Source organism: Trachurus japonicus, chromosome 10 (assembly GCF_045865225.1).
Source record: "Trachurus japonicus isolate A0001 chromosome 10, Traja_1.0".
In the NCBI taxonomy this organism is placed as follows: domain Eukaryota; kingdom Metazoa; phylum Chordata; class Actinopteri; order Carangiformes; family Carangidae; genus Trachurus; species Trachurus japonicus.
The window spans coordinates 21,173,487-21,190,590 of NC_140916.1; the positions used below are offsets into that span (position 1 = coordinate 21,173,487).

Consider the following 17,104-nt stretch of genomic DNA (forward strand, 5'->3'; position numbering starts at 1 on the left):
CAGGCAACACATGAGCACCAGCAGTGAAACAGCAAGCGATGCTTGGTTGTTCTCTACTCATCCCTGCAGTGTTGATTTGGGGGATTTATTGCTCTGTCTGTGTGTTTTCACAGGGCCTCCAGGAAAGCGTGGAAGGATGGGAAGAAGAGGGGAACCTGGTAAGTGACGCCCACCACCTGCTTTGTTTGTTTATTTCTCCTTACTCTCTTTTCCTAGAAGACGCACTCTTTTCCTGCTCTCGTTCTCTCGCTCTCTCCTTCTTTTCCTGGGTGACTGGGTCGGTCCGAGCGCTGGTTAAAAGCAGTGACCCGTGAGTCAGGCCGGCAGATGATGGGCTGCAGTTGGCCCTTCTCCCCGTCCCTCCCTATTTGCGGCAGCATAGCGCTAACTTTGGCCATGTGGTTGCACTAACTTTGCCCAGATGTCAGTCGTTCTCACTGAGCAGTAGCAGCTGCAGTAGTGCGGGCCTAATGAGATTCTCCCTTGCCAACATCACTACCCACCATTATTGCGTTGCTTTTTGTTTCCATCCAGACCGCAACACACTCATTGAGGAACTAAAACAGGGCAGAGACATAACTCTTGTTACACAAAAGGTCGTCATGACAGATGGAGCGGACATCCTACAAGTCTGAATCATCCTGATTTAAAACGTTTTTTATTAAGTGTGGACAAATCACTGCTCAACAATTTCAGAAGATTTTATCAAATCCTGCAGGATTGTAGCTGTTCTGCGGGATATGTGTCAGATGGGGAAATTTCCAGTCTAGTTGTGATTCATAGTTGTGCAGATTAATGAGAAAATTGTGAAAATGTTGACTAAGTGGTAGATCACCATTAAACTTTATTGCTCTACTTAGCACAACAAGCGTTTATCCATCAGTAAAGTATTTTTCAATCAACTGCAAGCATTTTTACGCTTCTAAGTTTTATACACTATAGTGCCTTTATTTTTAAATCTTTTGTTTAACTTTTTTGGGAGTTACTGAATATTTTTCTTACTGGCAGCAAATTAAATGAAAAGGTGAAAACTAGCGAGCCATTAATCTTCTTGAAACTTTCCAACATCCCCAGCCTGTTTACCACTCTCAGTCCCAATCCCATTTATTCCTACTGAAGATGAAAATCTTCATATACAGGTCACAAATACATGTTTCCATTTTTAAAAAGGCTCAGTGAGTCCCTAAACCAGCTGGACACTGTAGTTTTAAGAAAAAGAAATTCAGACTGGAGTTAAAATTGTGTTCGACTGTGACTATTTTCAGCTGCAGATTTGCCTCACTAGCCATTCATGGCAGCATGACAGTGTTTGTGGGATTGACCCAGTGCAACATTGTGGTCCACTGTTGTGTTTTTAATAGTTTTTGGACAACAATGGTGGATGGTTTCGGATTTTTCATAGGATTTCTTGACAATAAAAAACAGTTTAGAGTGTCACCACACTTTTACTTTAAATCCCTTTATTCTCCTCACCATCCAACCACCTCTTAAATAACAGATTATGAAAGTCCCTCTTGATTTCATCAGGCGATCCTCAGGAAAGCTAAATGTTTTTCCTCTCTGTGTTTCACAGGGGGAATTCTCATTAAGAGAAAGCGAGCTGTTTAGGTTACAGCCAAGATTGGAGACCCGTTGGCAGGAGGGTGGGAGGGTCTTATTGATGTGGTTCTGTTTAGGTTCTCTCTCTTGTTTAGTTTAGCGTCTCCACATTGCAGCCGAGGTTATAGTTGCAGGGGAAGGTGGCACGCGGTTGCACCATCCTGTAGCTAGTTGACCCTGAGACAACTTTTTACTATACCAGAAGAGATTTTTCCTGTTCTTTCAGCAAAACAAATGATAGTGGAGACGAGAAACAGAAACACAAACCTGAAAAACAGGAAAGAGGGCAGACAGAGTATTTAAGCATCTTAAAGTCGGCTGTCACCTTCTCTCCTGCGTCTACACTACTATTTTCAATTTGCTCTTTAACTTGTTTTCCTTTTCTCTTCTGTTGACTCCCATCTTTCTTTCTCATTAGTCTCCACTCACACCTGTCTCAAGTTCAATGGTTAAAGCTGGTCTTAGTGCCTGTTTGTGTGTGTTTGCCTAACCGTCTGGCCCAGGAGGTTCTCGTCACAGCGTCTAGACACAGCTAAACATGATTGACTTAGTCTTCATGCCTCATAAACCCAGCACCTCTTTCTATTCTTCTTTCCCTCACACCTCTCCACTCCGAGCACCTTCGTTTTTTTTCCATCCCTCTTTTGTCCCAAAAATGCCCTTTTCTCTTAGACAGCAAACTTCAAGGCTCACATGTGACTGTGGTCACGTTAGCGGGACTTTTTGTGTGTTTGAATTGTAACAAAACACCACAAATATCCCACATTACCCTAGAGGGAGTCTGTTTTCCATCTTGCAGAGTTTATGAATTTGTTTAGTGTTGCATCAATGTTGATGAGCTGGGCTATAGCAGAACTGCAGCGGTGGCGTCACGCCAAATCGTGCCAGTGATGTTAACAGTCGTGTAAATCACCATCATAATTGTTTTTAAATTTAGATCAGATAAATATAAACCAAATCACTTTTATAAGATCTTTAATAGGAAAATAATATATTAACTTAGGGTTTTGGGGTAGTTTATTAGTGCCTTCAGCATTACTGATTTTTATAACAATAACTGAGTGCGAGACAAGTCCTTTGATCATTACTGTTGTTTTTGCTTAGGCAAAGTATTAGAAGCAGAATGTGCTCTTTGCTGCTAAGGCTCAACATCAGAGAAATTCAATCAGATCTGAAAGGCTGCCTCAGAGAAACCTCCGAGACATCTTTTTTTATGCTTAAAAGGGACACATAGTTTGCCAACACGCCCCAGTCTTTTCACTCACTGCCCTCCATCTAATACGACCGTATCTTCTTAGGAAACAAAGTCTTGACATGACTTCATATCCTAATGCAAAACATGAGCCATTATCCAGAAGTCTGTTTATCATAACGGGTTCACCACAAACTCCACTGGCAGCAGCTCTAATGAGCTTGTTCTGTACCATATTTAGGTGGTTAATTACAGTCATCATCTAACAAACCACATCGCATGTGCAATTTTTTTTGTTGCATGCCTCTGTTCTGAGGAATTGATTGCTGTACAAACCAGAGGTTACCATAACTCATATATGCTTTCCTTCATGTGTCAGCAGAGACGTACAGAATTTATTTTCTAACGCCTGGTTTCTCTTTCTCTGTTGCAGGACCCCCTGTAAGTACAGTCTCCTTTCATCCAGGTAGTACGGCAAGCAAACAACACAAGGACACAAAACTGTTCCAATCCTTTCTTTTAAAATCTAGCATGTACACACACACACTGGACTATAACATCCCTCTCGGTGCACTGTAAAGTGCTCAACAGACTGTTGCAGCCAAAAATCTAATTTTCTCCCACAGCAACAAAACACACAGACACACAAACTGACACAGACTCATCCACTCACATGTGCACAGCAATAAATGGACCACCTAGGGCACCGTGTGTGTGTGTGTGTGTGTCTGTGTCTGTGTCTGTGTGTGCGTGTGTTTAGAGGTGATGGTTAAGGCAGCAAGTTATTCTCCTCTGTGGGACTATAACTCCTGCTGACACACACACACACACACACATACACAATGTGGAAACAGCTGTTGTTGTTATCAACCTATAGAGAAGAGAAAGTTCTGATTTTATTTTTCATTTAATTTTTTTTTTGTTCATGTGACATGTGGCACAGATCAGATACACCGTGTCCGAGGTGAAATGCATCGGAAAGCTTTTACGGAAAGATCCGATCATAAACCGCTGACCTTTTGAAAATGCATGGAATGGTTTTATTGGAGAAAACTTGTCCGTGCAGCTGGTTTACACTAAGTATGCATGAAACGATGCATAATTTCTTTTTCCTGAACACATCCGAAGTCCTGCCTACAGCCCATAAAGTTGATGGGAAGGTGTGATAATGTGAAGTCAGCTGCTGCTACACAAAGTAGCATTAGGTCAGTGCAGTTTGTCGAGTCAAGGCAGAAAGTTGTCGAAAATAACCACAGAAAATGTAAATGGGAATTTCAAAACACAAAATCAACTCACTTTTGAAGGTAAAACTTAATCTTAACCTTAAAAGTCAATTCGTCCAAAACCAGACAACCTGATGTAATTTCAGCGTGTTGTGTGCATCTCTTGGTTTCTGTTTCTAACCTGTCCCAATGCTTCATGCTTTAATCTCTAACCTCACCAGGGCAAGGCTGGACGGGATGGATACCCGGTAAATTTGATTTGTTATTTATCCTGTCACTCTTCAATTCACCCAATCATGTCTCTGTTCTCATGTGTTTCTCTCTTGATTCATCCCAACTTTCCCCACAGCTTCATTAAGACTTTTGTCTGCTCTTATTTCCTTCCTCGAAATTACTTTTACCAATCGCTGCCTGCTTCCTTGCCTCTTCCTGTGATCTTCACCACTTATTCTTCATCTGTGACGTATCCTGCTCCATGACTGAGAAATGACTCAAAAACAAAGGCATTTGTATTTAAAGACAAACAGACCTGAGTGGTTTGATGGGATGAAAGGGTTGTGCCTCCCTCGGGGCAGTTTGAAGTATTACGACTCGCTAGTGAATAGTGAAACAAAACATATTTAGTATACATAAGATGAGAGAAACATGAAAAGCAATAAATGTCCAGGCGCAACTCTGGTTTATTGTTAACTGATGATTATCTTAACAGAGGGGTGTAATCCATAGCAGTGAAAATATGAAACATCCATCCTCAAGCCTTGAGCCTTTGAATGGGGTTTAATAGTTAAAATAATGCAACTGTGTACATCCATAACTACTGAATGCAAAGCAGAGCACTCATTTCTGTCAGTGAGCCTGCTCTTGTGTTGTCTAGAGATACAGTGGCCTCTAGTGGTCGCTTGCATTTCTGGCTTCAGAACCACTAATGCTTCACATCCACTCTTGTTACTGATTTGTGGTGTCGCCATCATTAAATTCACATCATCTTACTCACAAACACCTTCATCCCCCCAGAGTTCAGGCTGCTTGGTGTCACAGATCACATGGTGCATTAGCGTGCTCCCGTGTGAGACCTTCTGACCCCTCTACTCCGTCCGTTCTCGCTGTCTCGTCGCCATGGCCACCTAAAAGCAGTCGTCCGGTGTTGTGTTCCACATGCGTCTTTGTCGGTCGTGTTGTTACGCACGCGTGTGTGTGTGTGTTTTCTCACTGGGAATTTTGGGAAGTTCTTTCCCCATGGGGCTCTCTCCCAGTCAGATTCCCAGTCTGCCTGGCACTGCACAGCCCTCCTGACGGGAAATGCCTGCTGCTAATTACACACAGGTGGACCGAGCTCACAGAGAAGTGTGTCTGCATTTGTGCTTGTTTGCTTGTGACACTATTCATCTCTGTCACTGTCTTCATTTTGAAATCTCAAAGGCTTGGCACATACGCAGCTAATATTGTTTTTAACTGCACAACATCTGCTTAATACAATGGGGTAATTTACGTCTTTGGAGCTGTCTAATCTGGATAATCCTTCCTAGCCTGGTTACCATAATGAAATCATCCCTTGCAGCTCTATAATTTCTTAGATGAAACAATCCTGGAGTTGGAGCATCTCTGTTTTTTAAGTGTTAGAGGCAGCTTCCTGTTATGATGCATATGCACGGGTATGACGCTGTTGGAAGCTTTGTGTATGAAGTTACAGTGAAACAACAGTAGATTAATCATGCTGACAATTTACATAGGCAGCACATTGTTTCATTTTGCAGAAACAGAGATGATCAAGTTTCAAAAAAAGAAAAAAAAAAGTGTGTTCTTGCTGTTGGGTAGCAGTGTTTGTGTATCTGTATCCATATGTGCAGATGTGTGTGAACTCCTTCCAACCACCCATTGTGTGTGTGCATCTCTGTAACAAAGGCCAGAGCTGTGGAAGTGGTCGAAGGTGTGTGTGTGTGTGTGTGTGTGTGTGTGTGTGTGTGTGTGTGTGTGATGTGTTTTCCCAACAGTAACGTCTCTCACATGGACGCCTCATATGGAGAGGGCATGTGCACATCAACACAAATGAGTCAAGTCAGCTTCCGGAGAGAACTGCGGTGCAAAATGTGCACTGTGCCCCCGACTTGTGCCAACAAGATTTCTGTCTATATTTCCATTGTTAAAACAAACAGCTAGGTTTCTTTCCAGCTCTTTGTTTTCCTGCCCTCTCTCACCCTTATTATGTCTCACTGACTTAAATAGAATTGAAGCCTTTAACCCTCAACGGGTTCCAGTCTTAATTCTTTTAACTGGACACATAAACAACAATCATTCAACAACGTGAACAAATAACATGCATGTGTGCCAGTGTGTTAGGCGCACACACACATGTCTCACAGGCGCCAAGTTCATCAGCCTAATACATGCAGCAGCCCACTTCCACCGAAGCATCAGTAATATGGTAAACAGTGTTAATGACATGTGGTCTGTGTGTGTATCTGGGGTGTAACTCTTTGATAAGTGAATGTGAGTGCGTGTGTTTGTGTGTGTTTTCTCTCCTATTGTAACCCCTGCCACTTCTTCCTCTCATAAATCACGGGCGAGGGGTTTTGGTTTCAGAAAGGAGCCGTCCCGCTGTCAAACAATCAAGAGTCAGGCAGACTGACAGAACAGTGCAGAGGCATAAACACCCCCCACACACACACACGCACACACACACACACACACACACACACACACACACACACACACACACACACACACACACACCAGTTGGTTTTCTCCTTCATATGCACAGTCCCCAGTGTGCCCGGCCACTAGTGTGTTTATACGCGAGTGCCATTCTGTGACAGACAGCGGACCTCGCTCGGCAGACACAGGCCAAGGCCTCCATTGTTTGGGCTTCCAGGCTGCTGAGCACAAGATTAAAACCAGACAGTCACCCAAAAACATGTCAGTAATTTTCTGTCCCAAGTCACACAGCTCTGTGGTATGCTTTATTCTGCTCTTTGGTTCTAGATGCATCTTTTCTTTTCTTTTTTCAAAGCAGCCAATGCCATGTATCACAATTTATGCTCATGCATCCCCAACATGGACGAGAGTTTTGTCCCCGTGGCAACATGAAAGTAACTAGAGAGGAGAGGAGGAAGAAGCTTAAGATATTCACTGCGAGAGAGGAAATGATCACATCAAAAAGATGCTGGGAGGAAGGAAAGTAGACCCAGGAGAAATGAACGGTCTCCTCTCTGTCCATGGTCCTCTGTTTTGACGTTATACCTAATTACACCCGTTGAGCCTAATGTGTGCGACACATAACCATGTGTGTTTGTAGCTGAGACGTCTGCCTCCATGTGCAGACACCAACTTTTCTCGTCGCATCCTCAACAATTACACCCTGTGGGATAATTACCAGTTGGCACTGTAGGGAGCACAATAAAGACAGTAAAGACGCCCCTCACCCTGTTTCATTGAGATTTAGAGACACACACACACTCATGCTTGTGCACATACACACACACATGCACACATAGACAGAGACATAAGCCCTCCTGTGGGCCAAGTTATTTTCCAGAGATGTGTTTAAAAGCCATCTAATTGGTGGGAATGCTGAGTAGAGTCTTTCTTTTTTATTTTTATCTGCTCAGGGACGCTCAGGAGAAGATGGAGCTGCAGAATAGAAATACTACACACAAAGACACACACACACACACACACACACACACACACATAAAAAGACATTATTTCATTTTCCGCCACATTCACTTGAGGTTTTGGTGGTAATCTCAGGACTATTTTCTCACTTTCTCTCAACGTTAAACTCTGTGTCGCTCTATCCTCCTTCCTTCCTTAGCTATATTCTGCTGCCTGATCCATTTGTGGTAGGAGATGAAGAGATTTTAGCAGTGGCCCATTTTCTTTTCCTTTTTTAAAAAAAAATTGCATTCCAGCTCTTTTTCTTGTTTCATCTTTCCCCGAAGTCTGTGTTGTACTGTAGGTTTGTACCACAGAAGAAGCACAGTAGGACAATGTGCCTATACAGACAGTAAGGCTCATGTATTGTTATTTATATAAACCCCACTGCTCCATTTTCCCCTTGGCTTCCATCAAAAGGTCCCTGTGACCTCTAGTGCTGATTTAAGTAAGGCTCATATATTTTAAAGTATCTTATTATAAGCCATAAAATAGCTTCCTGGACTGCCATATTGTCATTTGAATTATTGCTCTAAGTAGCCCTACTGTAGTATTTCGAAGTTGTATTTTACTCCATATTGAATACCCGTAGGAAAGGAGGTCAGTTACCAAGGTCAGTTATGTACTACTGTACATGCAAGCTTTTGTTTGCTGTCAGACATTAGATTTGTGGTTTTAATGTTATGGAGAATAAACCTGTTTTTTAGACACAAAAAATGTAGCACATCCATGCACATCTTTACAAAAGAAGAAACACACACAGAAACAGACGGTTCACAGTCCACTGTGCAGCTTGTTAGCAGCATAAATCAGTCTTTTTTGCTCCAGCCACAGATGACCTCACCACGTACACCTCGTATACTCATCCTGACGAGTCTTGAAGGAGCCGGGCCCTGATAAACGCTCCCAGATGCAGAGATATATACCTGTGCAAAGACATAAAGACATGAATGGAGCAGGAAAAATTCACTGGGACATCTGGAGGCACATCCGACTTCTCCTACTTGCACGCATGATATGATAAACACCGCGTGCTGCGTTTAACAGAGCAATGAAACTACAACCTATCTGCTACTGTAAGTAGCCTCCAGTGAAAGAAATGCAGAGCATTACATCCCTGCCCTTCACACTCCTCAACTTTAGACAGTCGTGGTGAAATTATTGCCATCCATTTGGTCCCAGTCATTTGTTCCACCCCAGTCTCAGCCACCTACTGCTGATTTCACAAGAGGCCCTTAATCAAAAAGTCATCAGGAGCCTCAAAGGATTTCTCTCTATATTTTTAGACGTCTCTTTTATACAGACTGACCACTTAAACTTTCATCAAAAAACTTCATTTTTTTGATGAAAGTTTATAACCGTGCTGGCCCATTACAAGACTAAAGAGGGGCAGTAAATGATCACATGAACTTTTAATGAAAGCAGCTCCACATATAACTCCCTCTCCTCCTTCACTCCTCTGCCTTTCATCCTCATGTCTCCACTGTCCATCTGTCAAGAAAGGCAGCGATGACACTGTGGTGGGTTTTCACTGCACGATCTCACGTCAGATAGCACCCATGGGTCTGGTAAAGCAGGGAGATGCGGAGAAAAACCTTAGTTACGTAAGCAATTCAAGGCCAGAGATGACGACTGTTAATAATGGTTTACAGTCTGCAGAGCCACCAGGGCTGTGAAGGGCTGAACAACCCACGACTCAAGGGACCCTGTGAAAACTGTTAGCTTAACATCAAGTATGGTCGTTAAGGAGGAAGTCAACATTAGCCTTTTCCACATACATCACATTTAAGTGTTTTTGGAAAGTTTGATCTGAGAGCTCGCTGGTCCTTTACGTTTTAAGTAGAGTAGAGATCTAAAGGTTGGTTCCTTTGAACTGAGCATTGCTTTGCAGAGGAGGTTCAACGACTGCTCGGCTGTTTTTAGTGAGGTAAACAAAGCCGGACGACTTGAACTGCTGCTTCAGCACTCGTTTAACATACTGAACCGCATGTTGGATTATCTCATCACCACAAAGATCGTGTGGCAGATTAATACAGCTGGACCAAATCCACCCACAGACTATCATGTCGGACACCACACTCTAAATCTCAGAATAATTATAAACCTCAACCACCTGGAAACATCTCAGTGTCTCAGCCACACACACACACATACACAGGGACACGGACACACACAGTGACATGGGGCAGGATATACATAGAACAACCCTCTTTCTTTCTCTACTTTTTTATCCTCGACTTCCCAATAACTGCAGCTGTTTCTTCTCTGTTGTTTACAAGCAAGACTTTTACTGTCCTCTCTTGGTCCATTTGTTTTTCCCAATCCACTCAACCTCAGATCATTTACATAGTCGCTTGAGAGATAAAGAAACAAGATTCAAGTATTCTGAATTCCTAATAAATAACAGCTGCTTTATTATGTTTATATGAAATTTTAAACAGTGTCTTAATCATTTCTTTATTCACAGCAGAGTTACAGTATATATTTTGAAGCAGGGAATTTTTGGAAACACATTTACTGTACTGACTTTGAGAGTTAGATGACAGGATTGATACCACACAGTAAAATGTAGGTAGTAATCAGTCTACTCATCTATCTCTTGGCAAGAAAGCAAACTAGCATGTTTTCCAAAAAAAATGCATTTAGTGGTTTTGTGTCGACATAGTTCATAACTTTGCAATTTGTCTTTTTATAATTTCTCCTTATCCGTCTTTCAACAGGGTCCACTTGGCTTGGATGGAAAACCTGTGAGTATTCTCACACATGTCTTTTTTTTTAAACAGATGATTCAAGTGACTGACTGAAGTTTAATGTGGCTTCCATTTTGTCCCCTCAGGGTTTACCAGGTCTTAAAGGAAGCCAGGTACACCAGCACACACCTGTTGTCCTGCTCTGCTTTTCTAATTACACATATCTATTACACTGAAATGATTCGTAGCCACAGATTGTCTATCTGTGAATCAGGGGGTATTCAGCCTGTAAAGACAGGTGACAGTTTGCTATACCTCATCAATCATCTTTACTGTTCCTATGGGACCATTGCAAGTGAGTAAAACGCCCACGGAAGCCATCTTGTTTCTTGTTCCACCTCTTAAGTCATCCCAGAGCTCAAAGCCACGGGGGAGTCATGGCTCAACTGAAGCAAGTGCTGAAATCCCCTTCGCCCTTCACCTCTGAGTCCTATCCATCAACCTTCCCCTGCAGCCCCGCCGCACTCCCGGACACACCCAGGTGTAGCGTGGAAACGGGCGATGCAGAGCGAATGGGTTACACACCAGTGAGAATAGAGTTTATAACCTTCAACAGTGGCTCTTTAAAAACTCATTATAGTACCCCTCTTTCAGCCACTCTGGTCGCTCTTCCTGATGAGAGGACGACTAGTCATCTGCTGAAACGTAAACTCCTTCCCAGTATAATGAGAGCTGTGTGAATAGTGCCTTTACACACACCATTAGGCCACCTTTGGTTCCTGCTAAAAAGAGACTTCAAGCTGGGTCTGGCCTTGAAGAGGACTCTGCCCGTCACACAGGGTCTGCAGTTAAAACCACAGCAGGTGTGACACGTGTAGACCTCATGACCATAGGCATCTAAATACTCAAGGGATGAAGGAGTAGATAATAACAGGAGAATTAATGTGGTTAAACAACACGGCTGATTTGTTGATAGAAAAAAAATCTCATTTGAAGGAACAAAGGAAGTTCACTCACAACCAAAAATGCTGTATGCACATCAAAAGTTAAAATTAAACACAGGAGATAACTTTGAAAATCACCAAATACAACTTGGCAATATAAACTAAGCAATGTTTATTTTGTAAACTAAATATTACTAAAAATGATAATTGGATTCCCACAAGAGTATAAGTCAAATCAGACCTGCACCCCTTTAACTGTGCGGGAGATAAGCTGCTGCCTATCATCACGTGGCCAGTCGCATTAGCAAACTGCTTATCCTCTCCACTACACTACTTCTTCAGCATCGTATTCTGAACTGAAGACAGTTGTTGGGCAAAGGAGATGTGAGGTGAGGGTGATGAAATAGTGGGGTGAGGCCTCAAGGCAGTTAACGTGGCTTATTTGGAGAAAGCTAAACTGAATGAAAGCAGGAGGAAAAACGTTTTGTGAAATACGGGCAGCTTCGAGAATAGAGGAAGTTAGAAGTTTAACACAAATGGTTGCTGGGCTGTAAGAGGTAAAAATCTGCCCACTGTTGTCAGTTTTTTAGAGAGTCTGTGGCTCGGATCACAGACGGCCGGTGGCAGGACTCCACACGGTCCTCTCTTTCTGTCTCTCTGTCACAGTCACAGAGGGCCTGTAGTCCGTCTGTGGTTTGTGGTGCAGCCACATTTGGCCTCCTTTTGCCACTTGTCAGCAGTGGACAGACCGAGACTGGAAGAAGCGGGGATGGACGAGGGCACGGCAAAGCCATACTGGCAGGGATTAGCTCATCTGTGGGCCTGGTGTTCATAAGACGATGTCAAAACGTCCAACATAAATTGTGACTGTGTGGCAGTGTCTCACACACAGTATAAGTGAGCGCACAGGCCTGTTTTGAGGCCTCGTGTTTTTAGTTAGTCTTTCTAGCATTCCACTTATAAAACATCTTAAGAGATCCCCTCCGAGAGACAGACTGGTGGAGGAACAAAGGAACATTTTTCCCCTTTCAGTTTTATCTCTGCAAAATAGCTTTTATCTCTCAAAGCAAAAATCATAAAAAGGATTCTCACTGCAAGCTCAAGTCATACGGTCTTCTTATTGTGAAACATGCTCAGACAAAAGTAGCTTGTGATTGAGCAGTCTCAATGGGATGGCGGGGATGCTTAGTGGTATTACTTACTTACCTTTCTTTACTGTTTGATCGAATGCTCCCTGCTCGAAGTCGGCAGAAGATGTATTGCACCATGATGTATGTCTCTCATATGATAACTGATTTATCATGACCAACCGTCTCTGATTATCTCCTCCCCCCTGCAGGGACCAGCTGGACCCAAGGGAGAAAAGGTACGCATACATCAATATGGATTTCACCAGCCCTGCTAGACATGTCAATGCCCTGTGTCCGTGTCCTTACAGGGAGAGAGATTCAAAAAGACATAAATACAAGTACTCACACACACACACACACAAAGAGAACATCACAGGTGTTCTCCCCATTGCCCCCCATGTCCACGTTTTCACTACCCGCCCATCAAACGAGCCATAGATTACATGTAGTTATGTAGGAGCTCATATGTCTCCGCACATTCTCACGTCAAGGCACTAAACAGGTTTACAGGCCTTCTGCAGACCTCGATGATAGCCAGATGTTTTCCCGCTCTGTGAACCTCCACCCAGCCTAAGATGTTAGCGACCGACCAAGCTGCAAGTGCTGGCAGGGGAGACGTGTGCATGCGGTCATCTGTGTACACACTGATGAGTAACTGCATGTGTGTGCCTGTGTGCGTGTGTTTGCACTCAAGCGAAAATTGTCCAGATAAGCAGAGGAACAAGAACAACACAACTGCAGTAAACAGCATCTGTCAGTGCTGGACTCTGATGAGCAGGGATTACAAATGGCTGATGATGCTGAGGTTTGGAAAATTGGCTCCCTTCATGTAATCATGCTGGTAGTGCTATGCTGAGAGCTTGAACTCCAAATCCTCATCAGAGAACCAACAATCCCCAGCATGCGCACCCCCCCCCCCCCCCCCCCCCCCCTCCACTTTCACTTAACCAATCTCATGCTGTCAGATGATTCCAGTTGTGGCCTTTCAAATGATTTACACAGTAAATGTCGACATCCTGAGCTGGTTTGGGAACAGATGACCTTTGAGTCACTTCCCTCCCATACACAGCTATTAGTTTCTAAACCCCTATGACACAGCAGCTCTACAGTAGCAGTATTGTATTACATTACAGCTTCTGTGTGCATATACAGTGCTAACAACTGCTGACAATTGTTATTTTCCTGTTTTTTTTCTCCCAGGGTGACCAAGGAGACGTTGGGCCACGGGTAAGTCATGTTTTTTATCTTTGCCTGACAGTTTTAAATGAGACGTTTTGACGGTTTTGTGTGAATTTTAGATGCTTCTTTCTCACCAGAGCAGACCTGGCTGAAAATACCTTTTCCTTTTCATTGTGTTTTGTCCCCTATCAGAGCTTTATGATTTAAAAAGGGACATCAACTCAAACTCCTTCCAGTTTTTGTCCATCTGTCTCCTTTTTCCAATGTTCACAAATATCTACTCCTTCTTAAGGTCGAGACACACTGCTTTCTCCAGTCCAATATACAGTATCTTTGTATCTTTGCAGTTTCCCTTCACACTTTATACTGACAGCATCGAAATTCAGCTTGTATTTGTATGTTTTGCTATTGATACATAGCCAATGTTAGCATCAAATGCTGTTTATGCAATACTCTTGCTAAGAACTTAAGGCATCGGTGCATTGTCAATACAAGAGGTTATAATATGTCTCCTGAGAGGCGCAACTTCTTCAGGGCAGGCCGGACAGCGGATCGGCATCAGACATGAGGACACCGTATGGTCAGACTGGTGCTAAGTGGTTAACATGTTGACTTAAGTATAGGAAGAAATGATTGAAACCAAGACAAAACAAAAGTCAACACTGGTATTTCTTTCCACTGTGGGAGACAGCTCTTGGCGAGTAAAGGAACAAAGTTCGATGCTGAACTCATCGCGTTTCTTCCAGACTGCACCTGAATTTAAAAGTGACACAAGACAGCCAGGGAATCCGTGCCAACACAGGGAGCTTAGGCCAATTTCACAGAGAAATTAAACAAGCTGAAAAGACAGACATTTTCATTCTGTGGAGTTTTTGTACCATCTGAAAACTACTCATCCTTTCCTTGCTATCACACTGGGGGAACAATGTGGACACGCGGAGAGAAAAACATGTACAAAAACACTGATCGCAAGTTTTGGTCTGTGGACTTGGGGCATGGCTTTTCATAATTCACAAGAAAAGTGTGTTTACCCTGTGTGGCTTCCCCAGCAACTGCACTGACAACACAGTCCCGCTCCTATGATGAGGTCTCGAGTTGCCCACATCTCCAAAGCCAAAGATGAGAAATGATGATATTAAAAAACGATGGAAATACTTATAGCTCACCATCAAAACCCAATGGCTGGGGCCGTGCCAAAACTGCCATCTTGTCTCAACCAAACTCTGTTTTTTTAAACATTACAGAGTAACCTCACTCTGCATCTGGTCCATGTTGTCAGTGTTGTCTTTTCATGTGATATCACTCCAGCCACCATGAGATCTATGTAATTATCTCCCGCTCCATTCACTGTGGTTAAAAAATAACCCCCCTGTGCTTTACATGGTGAACCGATTGAATTCTTTGAAGAACTCATGTACCCCCATGAATTCTGAATGTTTGTCTAATTTTATTATGTTTAGACTATAACATCAGGTCAGGGTCACGTTTCTTCTCATGCAAGTAAAAGTGGGGAGCAACTATGGAAGTGATCTATGCATTGTTTGGGGATTTTAACCCTAAAGCTAAAACCCTGTAATTGTAGTATATGAACTCTCTTTAACTCAACTTTACTCAAGAAAGCAAACTGTTGAAACATTAAAGCTGAACTAAAAGGATAAGTGAATTGAACATAAAAATAGTCAGTGCATAAGAAGCCATTTGACAGTTAACTTGATTTCGGACCCTACTGTTTATCACACAAGATTCTCACATAAGTATAAGTAAGATTATTAAACAAAGTTGGACTAATGATTAATCGATCATGTAGGCTAAGACATCAAGGTCAAAACTCCAACAACACTTACAGTAAACAGAAGAGCAGACAGATACTTTTTAGCTGTGGCCTGCATGACCCAAACTGACCTAGAAAAACTGGTCATAATGTTTCATAATCATTAATCTCTTACTGATTTATGTTCGACATGATGGAACTATGACTGTCTACATTAGACAGCAAGTGTGAGCCAGTAATTTCCATTCTGGCAGCAGCCTTTCACAATCTCTGATTGTGAAGCACTGTCAAAATACACATATAATATTTAGAAAAACTGCTAATGTTCCTCTGGGCCTAAACCCTCTATGTGCTGCTTGTGTTTATTATTGCTAGCATTCTTTCACAAGTACCCCATCAAAACACAAGATTTTGAATAATAATTAGAGATAGATGTGTTGTCTCAAAAGTCCACTGAGAGTTAGAGCCTGGAAATATTGGCATAACAGACTGTGTGAGACTATAGGAATGAAACTGAGTGGCTATTGTTTTACAGCAGGGCACAAATGGAGTGTAAATTTGACAGGGCTGCCCAGCAGAACAATATTTACGGTGCGGTTCAGAAACATTACAAGAATTCCTGATTGCTATCAAGGCGTGAGTCAGTTGATTTCCATGCCTATCCTTCTAGATTTTGAGGTAATAGTTTGTGCAAGAATTAAATCCTCTTGGCATTGTGCATTACATAGTTCTTCCAAATGGTAAATATTGCACTTGGACTCAGCTTTAGCAGCTTTGATGTCTTTGGGTTGGTCTGCAGCCCAAAAACCTCAGAGTATCGCTTAGAGACAAGGACTTGGTTCAAAATAAACCTTGCAGCTCCTAAAACTACTGTAGTTGTGAATTACACTTGGCACAAGGGTCTGCGTCTTAGATATGACTAGACAGATTAGTAAAAGAAAAGGTTTTGGTAACTGAATGTGTTTGCCAAAGCTATGAATCAAAATGCTTACAGGTCCAGTGAGGCTGAGCAGATAAAGGGTGGTGGTTAGAGGCATCTGTTCAGTACATAAGTTCAATCGTCACCTTGCCTTGGTTTAAACGTTGTACCCTGTTTCACCTCTGAACTCTTCAAGAAGATAACACAATACATGTGAAAACAGGAACTGGCCATGAATCTCTGTCAACCTGTGACTTCCTGCCAATCCATCATTTTCAGTGAGTTTTGTCGAGCTAAATCTGGACCCAGAGCAGATTACAAACACAGGATAACAGGGGTAAAACACACTCCCCCAGAAAAATGCGACAAAAGGTCACGTGTAGTGATGCATCTTTCTCTGAAGCAATTTATTCATCAAAAGTCATGAGGTGGGGTGCCCATTTTTCCCAGCCTCCATACCATCACATTGTCACTACATGTTAGATTCGCCTGGCAGCTGTGTTGAAAAACAAAGCCATGATGGGAGTTTCATCCCCAGCCAAAGCCCCCCATCGCTTCCCCCGGAGCTATACAGAAAGGCCATAGTTAGAAGACATGGCTCCGAGGTTGAATGGCTGTTTGTCTTATATATCAGCTCGAGTTGTGATGAGAAGGAGGTAAATGGGAAGCCCACTGTGAAACAGCCTATTCTCTTTGGGGATGTTTAAGGAGCATATGTGTATGTGGTTTCCATGGAGGGAACAGTGCAAATGAGTGAATGTGACAATGAGGAGAGTAGAGTGTATAGGCAAAGAGAGGAACAGGAC

General features: G+C 42.7%; 1 protein-coding gene across 1 annotated transcript in view; it reads left to right on the forward strand.

Moving 5' to 3' along the window:
- The window catches only part of col23a1a (collagen type XXIII alpha 1 chain a), a 113,448-nt gene that overhangs the window by 84,051 nt on the left and 12,293 nt on the right, over positions 1-17,104 (forward strand). Inside the window, exons 3-9 of the mRNA XM_085789994.1 lie at positions 114-158; positions 3,225-3,232; positions 4,236-4,262; positions 10,386-10,412; positions 10,502-10,528; positions 12,639-12,665; positions 13,630-13,656. Of these exons, the coding sequence (XP_085646120.1) occupies positions 114-158; positions 3,225-3,232; positions 4,236-4,262; positions 10,386-10,412; positions 10,502-10,528; positions 12,639-12,665; positions 13,630-13,656 (188 nt within the window). The remainder of the gene's footprint in view (positions 1-113; positions 159-3,224; positions 3,233-4,235; positions 4,263-10,385; positions 10,413-10,501; positions 10,529-12,638; positions 12,666-13,629; positions 13,657-17,104) is intronic.